We start from the raw sequence: 14900 nt of genomic DNA on the forward strand, positions 1-14900 counted from the left end.
CGGTGGGTTTGGGGAGGTCGGGGGATGCTGGTCCCCCCTCGCCGCGCCGGGGCTGGGACGGGGAGGCCACCGCAGCTCCCCCGGGGCGGGGGGAGGACGCTGCCCGTGTCTCGCAGGTGTGGGCTCGCCTTCCCTTTGCCGCGTTTGGTTATTTATCATTTCCCCCCCTCTCTTTTCCTCCTTTCCCCTCCCGCTTTTCTCTTACGCAGTGGGAGCAGCCCGGCAGCCTGGCTCTGCCCAGCCGCCCTCCGTCCTCCCTCCCTCCCTCTCCCTCATCCCTCCCTTTTCCTTAAAAACGTGGGCTCCGGGGTGCAGCCCCCTGCGCTGGCAGCAGCCCTGCCTGCGAGAGCAGCCCTTTCCCCTCCTCCACCTGCGGAGCCCCCGGCTTTGTGCCGTGTCCCCCCCCCCATCCCCCGGCCCGGGGGTGCTGGATGCGGCCGCGGGGAGCGGAGCCAGGTCCGGAGCTGCGCTAGAGGGGACCTGCCGCAGGTAAGCAGCCGGCTGGGCTTTATTGCCAACTTCGGGCTTTTCCTGCTGTTGTTGCGTGGTCTGGACCGCTGGGGTCGTGCCGGAGCCCCGGTGGCTCTCGGGTGGCAGTGGAAGGTCTGGGGGCACAAAACCGCCTGTGGGGGACTCACCGACCCGCAGGGATGGGAGAGGCAGGTGGGGACATCCAGCCCCTGGGAGAAGGGATGATGTGTGCAGCCCGCGCGTCCCCTGCGCCGGCGGTGTGGAGATATGCGTGATCCCTGTGCTCGGGATGCGCCAGGCTCTCAGGGTTGCATCCCATTAAAATACTCCTGGGGAGGGGGGCTGTGTTCCGTGGCAGTAAATCTTTCTCCCTGGTAATAAATCACCCTTCCCCAGCGTTTCTCGTGCACTTGCCTTGCTACAGTCCCCTGCCACCCGTTTGATCAGCAGATTTTAAGGCTGTCTCTTGCTGCCCCAGGTCCTTGGCGCAGGCTGCTGCTTCAGGATGGACCCGCTCTTCCCTGCCCACATTTTTGAAGACCCCGACCTGAGGAAGCTGCTGAACGACTCCTCCATGCTCAACCTGAGCTTTCTGCCCAGCAACTGGTTCAACAACAGCACAGGGGACGGTTTCCTGCCTCTCAGCATCAAGATCACCATCGTGGTCGTCTACTCCATCGTGTGCATTGTGGGGCTGGTGGGCAACTGCTCCGTCATGTATGTGATCGTCAGGTAGGACAGTGGGGAGGCTCTCGGGAAGGCTGGGAGCAGGGCAGACCTTCCTTCCCTCAATCCCTGCTGCGGGTAAAGCAGCCAGGCGCTTCCCTGGGGTTAGAGATGTGCTTTAGAGGTAATGATGTGGCATTTGTTTTATTGTTTTGGTTTTATTTGGTTTTTTTTTCCTTTCCTAGGCTGTGATGAAGGTTTCTGCCAGTTTTCAGCTGCCCTCTGGTGCCTCCTAAAGTTTAGCCCAGAGAATGGAATGGAGTGAGCAGATCTGCTCAAAAAATTTTTTTCTTTTTTTTTTTTTTTTTTTTTTTTTTTTTTTCTTTTTAGGGATCTGTATGTCCCTGGGGAGGGCAATGTGCTGGGAGCATTCCACTGCCAGGGTGTGCTGCACCTTAATGGGACCTCTCCTTCCTGTGCTGTGTCCAGCACTCCAGCTGTGTTTGCAGGTGCTGCTCCATCTGGCTGGGAGCTGGCTCTTTCCAAAGCTGAACCTTGTTGCAAAGGAAAGAGCCTGCTGGGAAGCTTCCTTTTACTCTTACAGGAGAAAAAAAAAATGAAAATGTAAGTCTTCCAACCCTTTGGAGCCTGCAGACTTAAGTAAGATGTGAAAGGATGCTGCAGAGTTGAGGGCAACTTCTCTGGCTCCTTGTGCTGAAGTCAGGAGGGTGGGGGGGACCTTTGCAGAGGGACAGCACAGAGCATGCACCACTCCATCCTCCCTGCCCATGGCTGGCATTTTGAGTGTCCCTGTCTGCTTCTGCCGTGGTTCAAACCCTTCTGGTTCTGGGAATCAGAAACCTTGTTCGCCATGTAAGTACAGAATAAGTTTGTGCAGCTCTTAGGGCTGTGATTACGTTAAACCCAGCATCTCCCTTCTGATCTCTGCACCCTGCATGTTAAGGAAGGAGCTTCCATTTTATCCACATCTTGGAGCAGATTCCTGGTGCAGGTGGACTCTGCCAGCACAGAAAAGACAGGCTGAATCCTCCAACAGAAGAGGAAAGTATTTAGCAGGTATTCAGACACTGATGAGATTGTCTTGTTCCTGCCAGGAGCCCAACGGCTTCCAGAGCAGCTTTCCCCTGAATAACTACAACTTGGCTGGGGAGATGCTGCAAAATTAGGTCTTTGGTACCAGAGGTTGCTGAAGAGTGGTTGAATCTCTGCTCTGAGGGCAAAGTGGTGTGTCTGTTCATCAGGCTGCCTGTGTGTGCTCTTTTAGCTGAGGAGTTTATGGCACTGAGAGGGGATCCCATTAGCCAGGGGAGTCTGCAGATGCAGAGAGGAGGTTTGCAGCACGCTGGTGCCATGTCTGGACAGCTTGTGTTCCTGCTCAGTGTAGTAGCAATTGCTGGAGTTGTTTGTGGGTGTGTGTAAGTGTGTGAGTAGTGAGGCTCTGGAGTTGGAAGCCCTTGTCTGATGATGGTGATGTGGCTGCATGGGAATGCCAGCCCGTGTGCAGCAGAGGAAGGGAGTCCTTACCCTGTGCATGAGCCTTGATGTGTGTAAGGAGAAGCCTTGGCAGAAATCTTCTCCCTGTCTGCAAAGGCCTGGTGGGATGTGCACAGCAGGACCCTGCTGGCCCTGCCCAGGACTGGGACTGGAGCATCACCAGTAATATGAGTGTCCCAAACTGGGGTCCCGGGCAGGGTGGACCTGTGCCATGGCTAACCATGAAAAATGCCGGCTTCTGCTCCACTCCTTTTTGACTTTGCTACCTTCCAGTTGGATAAATGGCACTCAGGGATTTAGCACTAGAATTTCCCATGGAATGCAACTCTTTTTTTTGTGTGTCCTCTCATTTTACAGTTTTTAAGCAACTGAAAACTGAAGACAGGTGCCACCCCAATCTCCCTCAGGTTTTTCCATTTCTCTGTTTCCCTTTACTCAGAAATGAAAAGTGTGTGCCGGGGAGGTTATAACTGAGCTAGAGCACGTGTAGGGGCTGCTGTTCCCCACCCATGCTCCTTGGGAGCTCTGAGCTGAGACCAACACTGAGTTAGAGCCAAGGCAATGACCCTTGAGTCGATGAGCAACAACTTCTGGTGATCTCTGCCCAGGATTCTTCTCTCCTTGCCCTGTCTGTTCAGGTCAGGAGGATGAATTGGACTCAATATCAAACTCTTGACCCTGGCCACGTGCACAGATTGATGAAGAGCTGCCAAAATGTGGCTGTACAAGGAGGATGCTGATGAGCTTCTCAAACACATGCTTTTCTCCTCAGATTAGAGCTTTGATGCTTCATGCCTTGAATAGCACCTGGTTTTCAGTAGGCTGGAAGTTGGTTGCTGGTAAGTCAACACAGGGTTTAGGGGCTCATAATGATAAATTAATGGAAAAATGACCAGCAAACCCTCTGTGCTGCACTCTTATCACTGTAAGTAATGTGCACCCCAACAAGCTTTTTTTTCTTTCTGTGCTTTGGCAATGATAACCAGGCTTCAACATATTACACAGCCCATAGGAAAATGGTGTACTGCCTTCCAGAAAAAGTCTGGTAGTGTTATAGACAGTAATTGTTTCCCATTTTTCAGGGAGTTGGGAAATAAAAAAGACTCTAATACCAGCACTCAAGGAAATTGGAGGCATCAGAAAAGCTCATTTTTTTTTGTTCCTCCTGAATGAGTTTTCTGCAGCACCAAGGGAAAAGTTTTAAATCTCCCGGTATTTCACGCAAAAGTACAAATTCAAAGCCTCCTCTAGGTTTTCCCCTCTGATGCAGAACCCAGCCTACATATCTATTGTATTTGGAATGATTTAACATTTGGAATGATTAATTTATAGAGACAGTCATCATGTGACCATCAATCCCTTCCAGTGCTGAGCAGCACTAATTGGGTAAGATGGAGAAGGGCTCTTGTCAGGAACACGATTTCCTGGACAGTAAAGGGCCTATTGTGGGAACCTGCCTCATCTGTGGCTTTGTTCTGCTGGCTCATCCTGGAGCTCCTGCCAGCAGAGACGATGCCTCCCCTCCCTCCTCCTTCTGCTGTTTGCTCTCTTCTGCATATATTTCCTGTTCTGCTTCTTAATGAACGTGAAACAAGGAGCTGAACAGAGGGTTTGGGGAAAACCAGGCTGCTGAGATCCCTCCTAGCTATTAACTGAAGTCTGCAAGGCTGCTTGCCAAAGATCTTTGTATTTAGGAAGGGAAGCAAAGGGGAAGGAGGGTGTATTTTTGTATTTTTGGCCCTGGGGGTGGGGCTCACCCAGGTGTTCTAGGGGTGTGACAGAGGCCCCAAATCTCTGCCAACCATTGGTGACCCAGGGAAGGGACAAGGTGCAGCTCGGTGTCCCTAGCTCCACCATGCTGCTGTGATGCTCAGCAGTGGGATCTGGGGGACTCCATTCCTCCAGTTCAAACCCCCCTGGGAATGCTGCCTCATTTCTGGGGCACTCCTCATTGCTATGGCAGCTCTCTGTTGGAAGCCTGGCAAAATGCTGGGGATGCTCAGCTCTCTCTATGGCAGAGCACCTTTCAGAGCATTTTAAGCAATGTTTTGGGCAGTTTAAGGCTGTCAGGCCCCTACATTTTCATCTGCTGCCTCCAGGTGAAGCTTTAGGAGGAAAAATGTGATGGGGAGGTGTCTGAACCATGAGCCTGCCTGGGGATGCTGTGCCAGCTGTTCTGCTTGAAAACTGCCTCAGTCCCTGAGAACAGGGGTGAGGGCAGCTGGCTGTGATGAGACAGGGGAAATTAAGTTAATTATGACATTTCAGAGATGCTGATTTCTTAATAGAAAGCTTTCTCAGGGAAAATTCTGGACCAGCTATGTGTCTCAGAGCTGAAATGAAGTGAGTGCTTCATGCAGGGGGACCCAGCAGACAGGAGAGGGGCCATCTGAGACCTTTGTTGTTTCCAGATCTGCCTCTTAGTTTTTCCTTGAAAAACAAAATAAATACACATAAATTATTGTTATTGATGGAGAAATGAAACCCAAACCAAGGGCTCTTTGCTCTGGAGAGTGAGTGGAGCTGGGTGAGGATGGTTAGGTGAGCAGCAGGGGATCCCGCTGTGATAATGGCTGCAAAGGACAGGTCTGCAGCTCCCTGATTTCTGGGCTCCCCATGAGCCCAGGTGAGCTGGGCTTAGCCACATGACCCACAATAGCCACATCTGGCCCCTGCTAACACAGGTCCTGTAGCTCCAGTGTGTGTTGAAGGGCTCTTTGTTTCACCTGGCTGTGGTGAGATGGGTGAAAGGGAGTTGCCCGTGTGCAGCACTAACTCTGTGATGTTTAACATGGGACTTGGTTCCCGATGTTTTTCAGAGACTGGGCAATTCCCAGAAGCATTCTGGGTGTCAGCAGAGGCAGATCTGGCCCATAAGCAGGGATAAGAACATCCTGCTGCAGCGTGGATGCTGATAAATGCCCTCCTTAGACCAGAGCAGCATTCCTGGTGGCCAAGCACCTGCTCAGGGATGTGGGAGCATCCCTGAGAGCCCCTGGGTGAGGTGCTGAAGCCTTTGCAGCAGTAGCCACAGAGCCTCCTCCCTTGGCATGGCAGCACCATCCACAGTGATCCCCAGAGAGCACCGGCAGGGCAGGGCTGCTTTTTCCTAGCTGTCCCCCAGACACAGAGGTGAGACTCAAGGACAAGAAGATCATCTGTCCCAAAGTGTGTGCTCATCCTGGCTGGCTGCAGATTCCCTTACTAGCCCCTGCTAGTCAGTCCCTGTCTTGCTGGGTAATTTATAGGCTTTTATGTGCTGTGCTGGTGGCTGCTTTTGCTGTAGTGTCTGGCCTCAGAGTCCAGACTAATTTAAATTTGTCCTCAAATTCTGCGCATTTTTTTCAGGGCCTGTTGAACCATTAAGAATAAATCATCTTGCACTGGTCAGAAGTTTCAGGCTGAGGGGGTTCTGGGATGGTGATCAGAGCAGCAGGGATGGAGGGAGCACTGTGTGGGTGGACAGCTGACGGGACACAAATCATGACAGAACGTGCCAGATCAAATATCAGCTTCACACAACCTGAGGGCTTGGGAGCAGAGATGGGAGAGAATTGGGGCTGATTTCCACCATCACAGGATGGGAGCAGCTCAGTAAAAATCCTCTTTGAGCCTTTTCTGCTCTCTTTTGCTTCCTGGACCATGCCCAGGCATGGGGGCAAAGGCTGGCACTGCTGCCAGGGTGTGAGGTGGGGATGGAGGGAGCTGCTCAAGGTGAACAACACTGTCTGCATCCTGATTAGCTGGAGCTACACATATCGAAATCAGGAAGCTCCAAGAGTCAGAGAGCTCCTGGAAACAATGCTCAGGGTTCTGCAGGGCTGCAGGCTTTGCTCTGGTCCCTCTGCCCCTGCTGTCTGCAGCTCCATTTTGGGTTGTGGGTTTGCTGCAGCCAGCTGGTCCTTAGCCCCAGCCCTTGCCCTGCAGCCTTGCTGTGGCTGGGTGGAAAAGGGAAAGATGCAAAACCAACAGCTCTGCAGCTCACCCTGAGGCTCAGCCAGGGGCAGAATTTGTTCTTGTGAGGAGCAGGTCCTTAAAGCCCCGAGGGTGTGTCTACCTACCTACCGACCCTTAATGACCTGCCCTTAATCTCCTCTCCCAGACCGTGTATTCCCCTGAGCAGAGGGTCCATGTACCCACAAGGAGAGGGAAGAGAAGTGCTGAGCTGATATCCAGGTGTTCTTCCTCTCGGGCTTCAGCATCCCAGGGAACAGGAGAGCAGAGCAAAGCGATTTCTGTTGTGACAAAGGGAGAGCTGGATGGAGAGCTGAGCACCGCCCTGTGGGAGATGCTCCATTAGGAAATTACCTCTGTGGCAGAGTGCAAGAAAGTGGCCCAGCAGGGAGCTAATGTCATCCACGGAATCCACAGGTTTATCTGCAGCAGATTTGTGCTGTGGGGGAGGAGACTGAGGTGCCTCCTAAAGCCTGAGAGTTTAATTTTTCTTTGTTTTTTTTTTTTTTTTTTTTTTTGGTGAAGATTAGGAGAAAGAACACTCTCAGTTCTGGAGGAACAGAAAGAGATGTTAATCCACAGAGAAGAAATTGATTGATTTTTGTGTGTATTGAACATTCTGGAAATGTTTGGGAACATTGGTTGGTTGGGACAATGGCTGTTGGCTCTCAGCATGTAGAGAAAGTGGTGTAGAAGTAATTAATTAGGTGCAAATTAATTTCACTCCCTTTCAAGAACGCAAAATCAGCTTTAAATTCTATTGGAAGATGGGTTGAAGGAAGTGGTGGGACAGCACCAGGAGGCAGAGGACAGGGATCTGTGCACTGAGGGTTTTGCAGGGCCAGGCAGAGCAATGGCACTTGCACTCTGAATTCATGCTGGGAAGTGTCTGGGAGGAGTGGGGCCAGTGGGGCTGGAGGGATGTGGGAAGGAGCTGAAGATTTGCTCTGCACACCCTGAGTTCAGGGCTGGCTGAGATGCCCCAAACGTCTCACTGCTGGGGACACAGGAGTGTGCAGGGAGGCAACTTTGTCCTCCACAGATGCTGGATGGGGCTTGGAGGTGGGTGAATTGTTGCTTGTTTCTCCCACTGGTCAATGACAAAAAATAAAACAGGAACAACCTTTAATTTTTACTGTTTTGCAGTACAGTTGCTCACCATTGCTCAAAATTGTTATTCCCTTGAGTTATAATGTCAGTAAAAAGGGTTAGAGGCGTGTTGATCAATTGCCTCTGGCTCCAAACCTCCTGAAAGGTTGGACTGCAACAAACTTGATCTTTGGGAAGCTTGAGCCAGCCCAGCCAGGTCAGTGGTGTTCAGGGGAAACTGCAGCTCTCAGAAGACCTTTGCCAGCATGATCTTGGGTGACCGAATCATTTCCCAAAGCCTGAGCTGACAATGCTCATTTTTGTGAGAGCTGATAAAACAGTGATTTCACTGCTTCATTTAAATCCCCCTCTGCTGACCTGGAGGGGGAAGTGGATCCACTCACAGACCCACCTCATTCCCCTGTGCTTTGCCACGTTCATGCCAAGTGCAATTCAGGAAAGGAGCACTTGGCCACCCTGAGATGCTCCTCTGGAGTTCAGGGCACTGAAGGCTGCTGTAATTCTCCTTAGGAAATCCCAAACCTTAAAGCCCTGGCAGCTGCCTGGTTATGTTGGATTTGCAAAGTGCTTTTGCTCATTCATTCCATCACAAAAGGAAAAGCACCAGTATTTTCCTTCTACTGCTTTTGGTTATGTAAGTTTGTCTGGGCTGGCTTTCTAAGAACTTGTGATTGATTTCTGGGCCAGGAAAAGCTCACTCAGGCTTGTGTGGGGACCTCAAAATATTTCCAACAATGTTTCCATCAGTGCTCACCTCCAAAATCTTCCCTTGGCTTTTAGGGTCAAATATAGGATCATTTGGTTTTGCTTTCTGAGGCTGCTTTCAGACTTCTGATACAAGCCCAGCTTAGAGCTCCAAGGCAGGTAAAAAAAATAGACTTTATAGTCTGGATTGTGACTCCCCTGTTTGCTTCTCTTGCAAACCTGGCCAGGTCACCATGTGTCCCAGCAGAGGTCAGAATATGCCAGTGATAATGTCCTGCCAAGCATTCAAACCATTTATCAAGAGCTGAAGAAGCTCAGAGGAGGGCACAGCCCTGAGAAGGGAAGTTGTGGGCTTGCTGTTCTGTATCAAATTTGCAAAAAGAGCTCTTTAAGTCAAATCAGACCCTGTAGTATTTTAACACTATCAGGCTGAAAATAGTGCAGCAGTTTACGGGTAGAAGTGTTACCCTCAAACGAACTTGCACTCTGTTAATAACATCATTGTCTGTCATTTTTGGCCATGTTTCTGCTTAGGCCATTAGTAGAGTAAATGATAGATGAGCTGTAGTTTTAAAATTATACCTATTTGAGCTCTTATTCTGAGAGGAATATCCTGGAGCTGAAATGTTAGATTCAGTCAGAGTCACTGTTGAGCTTCTATTTCTGCAGATGCCGCACGTCCCCCCGAATAGGTGATCACAGCTGGCTCTGCATCATTTCCCAAGTGTGAAAAGGAGATGATTGCCATTAGAGCAAGGTGACTCTTTCTTTGGGGCAGTCAGTTCGTGTGGTAAAAGTAACATTGAAATGACAAAAAAAATCTTTAGGGTTTGACTTTTGACTTTACTCCTTTCTCTAGAAAGATCCATTGTGATATTTTGATTTCTGATTCAAACCTAGTTCCACACCAGCTTTTGGCTGGCCAGGGCTGGCCATTTTGCCTGCTCTGATTTGACACCTCACATTAGCTATGAGCCCATATCAAATGGCTGATCAACTTACCCCTGTGCCTTTCAAATCAGCTCACTGGCTAAAGCTCTCACCAATACTTCTAACAATGAAGCCAGAGGTGGTGAAATCCTAAGTTGGCCTTATTGAAGTAATTTTTCAAGAAGCACCACCTGAGATGACAGCCTCAGGCTTCCATGGTGCTCACTGGCATTCTGAGGGAATAATTCTCCTGCCCATGGAACTGACTGTGGAGGGAGCATTTGTGGTGTTGTAGGAGATGGGCCGAACTGTGTGTTGATAAACCTGTGGGAGGTGGAAAGGTTCTCCTTTTGAAAGCAGCAGAATCTACTTTGGTAAAGTTCAGTGTCTAACCCATCATTGTCAGGTGGGAGCTCTAACCATTGCTCTTTCCTGCATTTCAGATTCACCAAGATGAAGACAGCCACCAACATTTACATCTTTAACCTCGCTCTGGCTGACACCCTGTGCCTGATGACCTTGCCCTTCCAGGGAACAGACACATTCCTGGGCTTCTGGCCCTTTGGCAATGTCCTGTGCAAGATTGCCATCTCCATTGACTACTACAACATGTTCACCAGCACCTTCACGCTGACGATGATGAGCGTGGACCGCTACATCGCCATCTGCCACCCCATCAAAGCCCTGGACATCCGCACGCCCCACAAGGCCAAGGTGGTCAATGTTTGCATCTGGGCACTGGCTTCTGTCTTCGGCATCCCGGCCATGGTGATGGGATCTGCGGAGAACGAGAACAACGGTCAGTAAAACTGCACCCAGGGGGAGGGACAGGAGAGCCCAGGGAGAGGGGTGCCAGTTTCATCAGTGGGGTGAGGTCTCTGCTGTAAACTCATCTTAACTCTGCCCCTGCCTCTTTGTATCACTGCTGCTGCTTTTCTAGTGTTAAACATGGAATTGTTATGTGAGGAATTGAACATTAAACATAGAATTGTTATGTTAGGTTGGGAAAGCCCTTTAAGATCATCAAGTCCAACCATTAACCTAACTAACCAAACTAATCTGAATGTGCAGATGTGTTGCCCTGATTTTTAAAAGTGTTAAGTTTTCTTTTATAGTTCTTTTGAAAGTTTTAAAGTTCTTATAAAACTTCTTCAGCCTTCTGATCTGTTTACATATTTCTACTGGAGTTCTCATGCACTGTTCATATAAATAATGATTGCTTTGCATTCTTCTTTGTGAGAGGAGAGAATTGATAGACTGTTGGTTTGACCAGTGTAGTTGGAGAGGGGGTAATTCCATCCTCCAATCCACGGTCACCTCTGGAATTCTATAAATACCAGATGTTCGAATAAAACTTACTCTTTTTCTCCTTTAAACTTACCAAACTTCTGTGTACTCATTTCATGTCCAATGGCAACACAGATGCTTTTCTGCTTGATCTGTGTTTGCTGATCTCCCTTCCCATTTTATTTTCTTACTCTTGCAGAGATTGATTGTCTAATTAAGCTCCCTTCTCCCGTGGACTACTGGGATCCGGTGTTTGGCATCTGCGTCTTTCTCTTCTCCTTTATGATCCCTGTGTTGATCATCACCATTTGCTACAGCCTCATGATCAGGCGGCTCAAGAACGTCCGTGTGCTCTCGGGCTCCAAGGAGAAGGACCGGAACCTGAGGCGCATCACCCGCATGGTCCTGGTGGTGGTGGCAGTCTTCATCGTTTGCTGGACTCCCATCCAGATTTTCGTGCTGGTGCAGTGCTTGGGTGCCAAGGCAGAGAGCGAGCTGGAGCTGGCCATCTCCTGCTTCTGCACCGCGCTGGGATACGCCAACAGCAGCCTGAACCCCGTGCTCTACGCCTTCCTGGATGAGAACTTCAAGGCGTGCTTCAAGAAGTTCTGCTTCCCCAGTGCCTTCAGGACCGAGCTCCAGATGTCCAACAGGATGTGCAGCATCGCCAAGGATGTGGCCTACGCCTGCAAGAACTCGGAGGGGACTAACAATCCGGCCTGACTAGGCATGGAAATCCCCATGGTGGCTGTCGCCCAGCAGAGTCCGACCACCCCCACGTCAGAACTGACTCAGATAACGGCCCTTTAGCAGGACCCCAAAACTGAGAGGTGAGAAAACAAGGAAACAATTCTGGGGGTTGGGAAAACCGGATACTGCAAGAGCATGCAGAGAAAGTGAGCCCATTTGATGCATTTTTAATTCCAGTGCATCCTGCACTAAGGAACGTGCTTGAAATCAGCCTGCTGATTCCTGCAAAACCCTGGGGGTTTGCAACATTATTGAGAGTTTGGGAATTAAGGGTTTAAAATAGGCATTGCTCTTGAGGCTTACACTTCTGCTGCTGGGAGACAGACAGAATGTGAACTCTTGCATTGCTTTTTTCCTCCTTGGGTGGAGATGTTAACAGCTCGCCTGGCTCACCAGGCGCTCGTGTGCGGGTTTTCCTCCTGTGCCATCGCTCTGAAATCAGACTTTGCTGCAGCCAAAGTGGGCAGGAGCCATCAGACAAAACCCAAGATCATCTCCAGGATGAGTCATCGCACAGGGAAGGATGCAGGGAGGGAGAGGAGGGAGCTGACGGGAAGAGAAATTCAAACTGCCTTGGAAGGACAGCGCCAGCTCCTGCAGACGGGATCTGCAGTGATCCCCCCCCTCTCAGAGGGGAGCAGGGTGGGGAGAAGGGACTGTCAGAACTGATGGTGTAGCTCTGAAGAGGAGGAAGAAAAAAGACTGAGGAAATGAACACAATTTCTCATTTACATGCTGCTACTACTTTTTTTTTTTTAAACTCAGTATTTCCAGTGTAATAATGGACAGACTGTGTCTGTATATATATGTCTGCAGTGGAATAGGTGCAGATACATGGTAGGATTTCACCTTACCAAGCATGCCTTGGGCATCCTCCTCGGTGAGACGAGGAAGGAATGAAGTGGCCTATAGACACATGTATTTATGTATAAGAAAAGCCATTTTGGAGAAGTCAGAATGGCAGCTCTTCCAGAAGACATGGACATTCCTGGTGGGAGGAGGCAGCCTAAAACAGTCCCACCCACTCCACATGGCATAAACCATACAGAACCTGGGGTTCTGTGGTTTGTTTTATGTTTTTAACTGAAATGAGACCCACAATGCTGAAAGCATGTGGGAGATGCTGCCTGGGTACCACCCCTCCTGCTAACCATGGATTGATTTTCCTCTCCCAAAGTAGGCCAGAGCTTTGTGGAAAATGAAATGTCCTGCCATTTCGCTTGATAACAAAAGCTTCCCCAAGGAGTTTCACCACTTGAGTGCCCTCTGTGCTGGGGAGAGCAGCAGGCTGGGGTTGTCCCTGTAGCACAACAGCCCCAGGAAATCTGGGCAGTGGTGGCCAGTGGTGCTGATGGGGGAGCAAAGCACCAGCCTCCACCTGGACACGGGAGGTCAATTCCAACATGAGAACCAGCAGTGTCATCTGGACTGTACAGATTCCAATGTGAATATATTTCTTGTGCTCTGATCAATGAGATTCTGTATTTTTAATGTATTGATTTGCCAATATTTTAATGCTGTCATGTTCTTTCTATATGCTGTACAAAGGAATTGAATGTTATATTTCTAAGTAGAGTGTTTCCCTCATGGTTGGGCTTAAAATATAGATGCAATTCCAGTGCCCCACATGTAGGACCCAGATCCCTTGTAAACTGCTCAGGCTGGGAGGATTTTGATGCTGATTAACATTTGATTTGGAATCTGGATGTATACCAGAGCAAACTTTGCAATTAGCACTTCCCCATACCAGTCTGGAGGGAGGAGGAAATCTGGGCACTTTAAGCACTTTGTAGTGGATGTTAATCCCAGAGCCCTCACCAGGAAATCCCATATAAACCCAGGCATGTGAAGAACAGCTCCTTGAGAACTGTGCTGCTGGCAAGCTGCATCCATGCCTTTGGAAAACTGGGTTAGGTGGGATGTTTGTGGGTGGTAACAGCATTGGGCAGTGAGAGACCTTGGGTCTGCTCAGCCCTCAGCTGTGGGATGGTCTGACGGGGTCTGGGAATGGTTGGGGCTGAAGCTGGGAACTGACTGCCAGGCTGTTCTTACCTTTAGGAAGCGGAGAACATTCATTAGTGGCTGGCCAAGGAACAGCCACACTCCCTTTGTCGTTCTTGGCTGGGTTTTTAAATAGGTTTATGTCCTCTGAAAAAAAAAATATTCCAGTGTTTGGCATTTTTTAAATATGGATTTTGTTATAATGACTATGCTGCAACGATCTTACATAATCAAGTACTCAATAAATGTGTGTTTACCAAGCTTTTGGGTATTTCCACGGCCCTTGCAGTGAATGTGTTTAGGCATTCTGTTCAATGCTCAGTGAAGTTTGTTATAAGAAGAGCAGCAAACACCTGAAAGCAAAACCTTATTGTACTGTGCCTCAGGAGTTACAGGCTCATGGTCAGCTGGATGGCTTTAGTGCTGGCTCTGTAATTCCCTTTGGAAGTGGTTGTGTTGGTGTGACTTTTACAACTGCCGCAGTGTAAATGACATTTAGGTGGCTACTTGTGTGCTTTAATAAAGGAAAATTAAACCCCATGTGGTTTGGATGATAATCTGGAAGACTTCACTGGGTGGATTTGGAATGTCTCAGCCCATCCCTTTTAAGTGAGACCAGTGGGAACTTTTGTGACACAGACAACTTGGTCTGTAGTTAACACAGGAACAGAAGATGTGAAGATGCTGGAAAATTGGGTCCCTGGGTCTTGCAAAGGGCAGCTGTGATGTGTAACAGGGCAGCAGTGCAGGCAGCTGCCTGCTGTTAGAAGTGAAGTCTGCTGAAGGATGAAAGAAGCTCTTTCCACCTCCTCTCCCCACAATTCCCAGGAGTTATGGGGTTGGGTGTGTCCTGGGAGAACAATAAATTGCAGAACTGCTCTGAAAATAAAGCCAAGGCCACATTCTGTAGGAAAGATGGATCGGACAGTGAGATGTGCAATAAGGAAAGTGCTTTCTCTCTGCAGAGATCAATATTCCTACCCAAGGAGGTAAATATCAGGAGAGGGTTTTTTATTAGCAGTGGTGATTTTCTTCTTAAAAAAAGAAAAAGTAAATTGGTGAGAAAAAAAAAAAGGAAATCTTTTATTTTTCTTCTAGTTCAGTTAATTATAAGTATCCAGGGGTGAGTTCTTACAGCAAAACCATAAACCAAAGTGCTTTATTCAGTATTATGGGATTTATTAACATAGCAAATATTCTCTCTGCTGCTGTTGGCTGAACTCAAGTGCTGGAAAAAGCTGAGGAATGGATGAGCAGGGGACTGAGCTCTCCCCCAAGCAGCTCCTTGACTCTTGGTAAATCTGGGCAGAGATCTGGCTTTGCAAGAACGAGATCTCCCTTCCTCTCCCTCAGCCAACAACACTCACCATCAATTACAAATTCTAACAGCAAAAATAAGGAGCAGCATTTACACTTTCTTTGAGGTTTGGATGGACAACACCCTCAGGCACATGGTGGGGTTCTTGGTGTTATTCTCTGCAAGGCCAGGAGCTCACCTCTGATCCCTGTGG

General features: G+C 49.1%; 1 protein-coding gene across 2 annotated transcripts; it reads left to right on the plus strand.

Moving 5' to 3' along the window:
• Positions 1 to 225: 225 nt before the first annotated feature.
• Positions 226 to 13923, plus strand: OPRL1 (opioid related nociceptin receptor 1). Of its 2 annotated transcripts, XM_053992844.1 has the most exons (4): positions 226 to 489; positions 950 to 1203; positions 9795 to 10150; positions 10838 to 13923. In XM_053992844.1, exons 2-4 carry the CDS (start codon positions 977 to 979, stop codon positions 11359 to 11361), a joined length of 1107 nt encoding a protein of 368 aa, XP_053848819.1. In that variant the 5' UTR covers positions 226 to 489; positions 950 to 976; the 3' UTR covers positions 11362 to 13923. The 2 variants fall into 2 exon arrangements, with proteins under 2 accessions (XP_053848819.1, XP_053848820.1); XM_053992845.1 differs by lacking the exons at positions 226 to 489; positions 950 to 1203 and adding an exon at positions 3402 to 3491.
• Positions 13924 to 14900: the final 977 nt, after the last annotated feature.

Source organism: Vidua macroura, chromosome 17, assembly GCF_024509145.1.
Source record: "Vidua macroura isolate BioBank_ID:100142 chromosome 17, ASM2450914v1, whole genome shotgun sequence".
NCBI lineage: Eukaryota > Metazoa > Chordata > Aves > Passeriformes > Viduidae > Vidua > Vidua macroura.

Bases quoted from the DNA above. Each gene is read 5' to 3' on its own strand.
- OPRL1 (XM_053992844.1), top strand. From the start codon at position 977: ATGGACCCGCTCTTCCCTGCCCACATTTTTGAAGACCCCGACCTGAGG. The intron at 1,204-9,794 runs GTAGGACAGTGG...CCTGCATTTCAG, and splicing joins GTCATGTATGTGATCGTCAG to ATTCACCAAGATGAAGACAG. The intron at 10,151-10,837 runs GTCAGTAAAACT...TTACTCTTGCAG, and splicing joins TGCGGAGAACGAGAACAACG to AGATTGATTGTCTAATTAAG.